Source organism: Urtica dioica, chromosome 8 (genome assembly GCF_054948205.1).
Source record: "Urtica dioica subsp. dioica isolate 48M chromosome 8, U.dioica_male_clone48M_v1_H2, whole genome shotgun sequence".
Classification (NCBI taxonomy): Eukaryota; Viridiplantae; Streptophyta; class Magnoliopsida; order Rosales; family Urticaceae; genus Urtica; species Urtica dioica.
In genome coordinates, this window is record NC_142763.1 from 48,593,703 (window position 1) to 48,599,051 (window position 5,349).

At 44.9% G+C, this 5,349-nt stretch overlaps 1 protein-coding gene across 1 annotated transcript; it reads right to left on the bottom strand.

Annotated features, from left to right (window-relative positions):
• Positions 1-2,072: 2,072 nt before the first annotated feature.
• On the bottom strand, positions 2,073-2,862 carry LOC149389972 (uncharacterized). The gene is made up of 2 exons (XM_089622780.1): positions 2,355-2,862; positions 2,073-2,098 (listed from the first exon to the last, which is right to left on the bottom strand). Exons 1-2 carry the CDS (start codon positions 2,860-2,862, stop codon positions 2,073-2,075), a joined length of 534 nt encoding a protein of 177 aa, XP_089478906.1.
• Positions 2,863-5,349: the final 2,487 nt, after the last annotated feature.

Below are 5,349 nucleotides of genomic sequence, written 5' to 3' on the forward strand. Positions count from 1 at the left end.
TTTTGGGCAGTGGTGAATGATGAAGGGTTATTTTTTGACCCTGACGAAGCTGTCAATATTCATGACGAAACTTTGGACCCTCCGGTTGATGATGATATCGGTAATGAAGATGGTGAGGAAGACGCCGATGAAGATGATGACAACGATGGAGATGATGATGGAGATGATGACGAGGAAGACGATGATGCTGAGGACGATGAAGATGAACACGATGACAACGATGGAGATGATGACAAGGAAGGCGATGATGGTGAGGACGATGAAGATGAAGACGATGATGACGAAGGGATGGAAAGCACAGTGGCAGCCCCTGAGACGGCAACCACCGTGGCAGCCCCCGAGACGGCAACCACCGTGGCAGCCCCCGTGACGGCAACCACCGTGGTAGCCCCCGAGACGGCAACCACCGTGGCAGCCCCCGAGACGGCAACCACTGTGACAGCCCCCGTGACGGAAACCACCGTGGCAGCCCCCGGTGACGACGACGACGACTTCGTCAACCCTCCGGCGAAAGAGACGGCAAGAACTGTGGCAGCCCCCAAGACGGCAACCTCTGTGGCAGCCCCCGATGACGACGACGATGACTTCGTCAACCCTCCGGCGAAAGAATCTGTCCGCGTCTATGGTAAGTTCTCAATTTTCAAACTGTTTTGCCTATATTTCATGGTTTATGTGCTTTTTAATTATTTTATGTTGGATTGTGCAGTTTCGAAGAGAAAGAGCAAGCGGCCCAGAAAGCATGATGATTACACTCCCTTGAACACAGCCAAACTGAAAAGCCTGAAAAAGGGGTGATGAAAATTGCTTTGATAGTGTTGGAGACTAGTTTTTTGGATGAAAATTGGGTTTGTAATGTTTATTGATAATTACTTTGGTAGTTTTGGAGACTAGTTTTTTGGATGATATTTTTGGTTTGTAATATATACATGAATAACCCGAAATGTATGAAATCCTTGACAAAAATTAACTGAAATGTCTGAAATCCATTACAAAAATTAATTGAAATGTCTGAAATCAAGCACATAAACTAACTGAAAACTCTGAAATCAAACACATAAATGGCCGAGGAAATCAAACACATAAATGGCCGAGGAAAGCCGAGCTCGCCCTTTGGCCGAGGCTATTGTGCCGATGGCCGAGCTATCCAAGCTCGGCCTTTGGCCGAGGATATAGGGCCGATGGCCGAGGAAAGCCGAGCTCGGCCTTTGGCCGAGGCTATTGAGCCGATGGCCGAGCTAGCCAAGCTCGGCCTTTGGCCGAGGATATAGGGCCGATGGCCGAGGAAAGCCGAGCTCAGCCTTTGGCCGAGGCTATTGAGCCGATGGTCGAGCTAGCCGAGCTCGGCCTTTGGCCGAGGATATAGGGCCGATGGCCGAGGAAGCCGAGCTCGGCCTTTGGCCGAGGCTATTGAGCCGATGGTCGACCTAGCCGAGCTCGGCCTTTGGCCGAGGATATAGGGCCGATGGCCGAGGAAGCCGAGCTCGGCCTTTGGCCGAGGCTATCGGGCCGATGGCCGAGGATAGCCGAGCTCGGCCTTTGGCCGAGGAAAGCCGAGCTCGGCCTTTGGCCGAGGATATCGGGCCGATGGTCGAGGATAGCCGAGCTCGGCCTTTGGCCGAGGATATAGGGCCGATGGCCGAGGAAAGCCGAGCTCGGCCTTTGGCCGAGGCTATTGAGCCAATGGTCGAGCTAGACGAGCTCGGCCTTTGGCTGAGGATATCGGGCCGATGGCCGAGGAAAGCCGAGCTCGGCCTTTGGCCGAGGCTATGGGGCCGATGGCCGAGGAAAGTCGAGCTCGTCCTTTGGCTGAGGCTATCGGGCCGATGGCCGAGGATATTGGGCCGATGGCCGAGGAAAGCCGAGCTCGGCCTTTGGCCGAAGATATCGGAGCTCAGCCTTTGGCCGAGGCTATTGAGCCGATGGCCGAGCTAGCCAAGCTCGGCCTTTGGTCGAGGATATTGGGCCGATGTCTGAAATCCATCACATAAACTAACTGAAAACTCTGAAATCAGACACATAAAATAACTGAAAACTCTGAAATCAAACACATAAAATAACTGAAATGTCTGAAATCAAGCACATATACTAACTGAAAAATCTGAAATCAAACACATAAAATAACTTAAATGTCTGAAATCCATCACATAAACTAACTGAAAACTCTGAAATCAAACACATAAAATCACTGAAATGTCTGAAATCCATCACATAAACTAACTGAAAACTCTTTAATCAAACACATAAAATAAATGAAATGTCTGAAATCCAATACTACTGACGAAAAGTACACGACTTCCTATTATGTCCTCTACCTCCACAAATACTACATTTGCGCTGAACAATAATTACTTCACCTTGAGACATCAAACGTTTGATCTTGCACTGTCCTCCTTTGCTCTTCTTCTTCGGCCGACCGGCGGGGTTTTTCGCAACAGGTACCTTGACCTCCATATTCAACAGCTCTTCTGGAGCATTCCACTCGTGTTCAGGACCACAAGGGTACACCGCATCCATGAAGGCTGCTCTCCAACTTTCTACTCGATAGAAAGGGTGACACAATGAATACACATCGATGTTACGCTTTGTTGCGACACACGTCGCATGCATGCACGGGAGACCAAGAAGTTGAAACAACCCGCATGTGCATTCTTTTGTCAACATGTTTACCGTGCCATCCTCGTCTCCATCAAGTACTAAGAACTCATGTTGCGTAACGCCCAAATATTGCAAATGGCGACCCTTTTGAACTTGAAGTTGTAAGTCCTCATCAAATTTTGGACTCAGTTTGGTCTTCGCATTTCCGGATTTTTCTCTTCGCTTGAAGAACCATTCTTGAAGAGTAAATCGAATGCATTCCACCATGCTACAAAGTGGGAATGTTCTAGTGTCCTTTATCCTCTTGTTGAAGCTTTCCGCGTAGTTACTCGTCAATAAATTGTACCTGCTGTTAAAATATTCGAAATCGCTTTGTAAATCTAAGAAACAAACCAAAATCTTCGAAATAAAGTTCTACCTGCTTGTGAACTTACCTTTTTCCAGGAAAGTACGACCGAGCAAACCTTTCAATTCCAATGTCTTCCAGATATTTAGCAAGGTTTGGATCTTTACGCCTTAGCTTCTCGAATTGAGCATGAAAAACAGATTTTCTCTAAGCATAACATGCGCCATACATCTCTGGGCCACAAATATCGGTTTTGAACACATGAGCAACATTCATACTTAGATGCTGGTAGCAGATCCCGTGATAACACTCTGGATACACAACCGGTATAGCATGAAGGATACTCGCGTGCCTAAAACAAAGCGTTTGAAACATAAATATTAGATCAACTAAAATATTCGAAATGTACTTCTCAGAAAACCTAAAATCTCTGAAATAACATTCCAAAATTGTCGAAACAAAACTAAAATCTTCGAAATTAAGTACCTGTCTGATATGAAACAAAGATCTGGCGGGGAACCGATGGTCTCTCTCAGTTTCCGAAGGAAGTAGGTCCAAGAGTGATTATTTTCGGTGTCTACAACAGCAAATGCAAGTGGAAACAATTGGTCATTTGCATCTAATGCAATCGCTGATAATATCTGCCCTCCGTACTTTGTCTTCAAGAAACTACCATCGATACATATCACAAGTCGACATGATGCAAATCCCCGTATACAAGCTCCAAGGGCCCAAAAACAGTACCGAAATCGACTACCGGAGTCAAGAACAAGGTCAGTAACCGAACCTGGATTTTTTTGTTCTAATGCGTAGAAGTAAGCAGGTAACCGCTTGTATGACTCGTCAAGTGTACCCCTTATGTACCCAATTGCCGTCTCCTTGCATCTTCAAGCCTTCTCGTAACTCAAATTTATCCCATACTCCTTTCGTACATCTTCTATGATGTTCCTTGGTGTATATGATGTCGATTGAAGACTATACTTATGCTTGATAACATGTCCTACAATCCATGGTGCAGCTTGAAGTTCGCCACTAGCAGGGGCATCATTCGAACAAGTATGTGTAGAAACATACACAGTCACTTCGAACATATCACTGTTTGGTAGTTTATTCCCTCTCAATTTCCAAGTACAATCACCAGCTTTGCACTTGACTACCCACCGACTCCTGCTTGTTTCGAAGACCCTATACTGAAAGCTCTTTCTCATTGCAAGCATGGCAACTTTAGTTTTCAAATCAAACTTATTATCAAAAATTTGCCCAACACATATGTCCGAAGAACTGCCAGTGGATGAAGGCGTACTTACATTTTCCTCCAAATCGGGAATTGAAACATGTGCATCCCATAATTTCGACTTCTTATGAGGCGTCGCCGGTACTGGCTCTGACATGGGAATATCATTATCATTCATAACCGGATCATCCTCACAATAGAATCCGCTTGCATCAAAATCTTCGTCATCATCGCCATCCTCATCTTCCTCATCATCACCATCCTTACCTTCCTCATCACCCTCTTCATCGCATGGCGCCTGAAAATCATTCACCTCGACGCTAATACCTAAGCATGCTACCTGAGAATTTGGGGTTGGTGAAACTGCCCTGCTTGGAGTTGTACCGAGAGCTGCATCAACAATGTTTCTTTTCACGGGGGTTACGCACAAGGAAATCCTCAGCTTGGAGTGACCAGAATTCTCTAACATAAATGCCGTCACACTAGCGTCCGATGCCAAAATGAGAGGAGGCATTGGTCTTCCAGCCAAACATACGCATCTTCAAGTTTCAAATCGTATAGCGACTCATCGACACAAAAAGCTTCGTACATAGCGATTAATAGCTCCGCCCGAGATATGTCTTTCGCGAGTGCACGGAGTTCGAATCGCGATTCATTAGTATATTCCCATTTTGTACCTTTGTTCACCCAAGTACCATCAAATAAACAACATATATTAACGTTTGAACCTGTTAAGAAGTTAAAAAGTATACATTAGAAGTCAAATCTGTACAAGTTAAAAAGTTCGAAATGAAATCGAAATAACAGCTATAAAGTTCGAAATTACAGAGAACAATTTCGAACTTTTTTCTGGATCCAACATGACGAACTCAAACTCTTTTTCTCAGGAAATCAAACATCTCTCTTACAAAATATCATCGAATTAGGGATCGAAACTTACCCATATTTCTTCTCTCAACTGTTTAACTACATAGAAGGCCCAACAAATTTGAGTTTAAACGAATTAGGGAGTGGGAATCGAAACCTTCGAAATGCAATCGAAATAACAGCTATAAACTTCTAAATTACAGACAACAATTTCGAACTTTTTTCTGGATCCAACATGACGAACTCAAACTCTTTTTTTCAGGAAATCAAACAAATCTCTTACAAAATATCATCGAATTAGGGATCG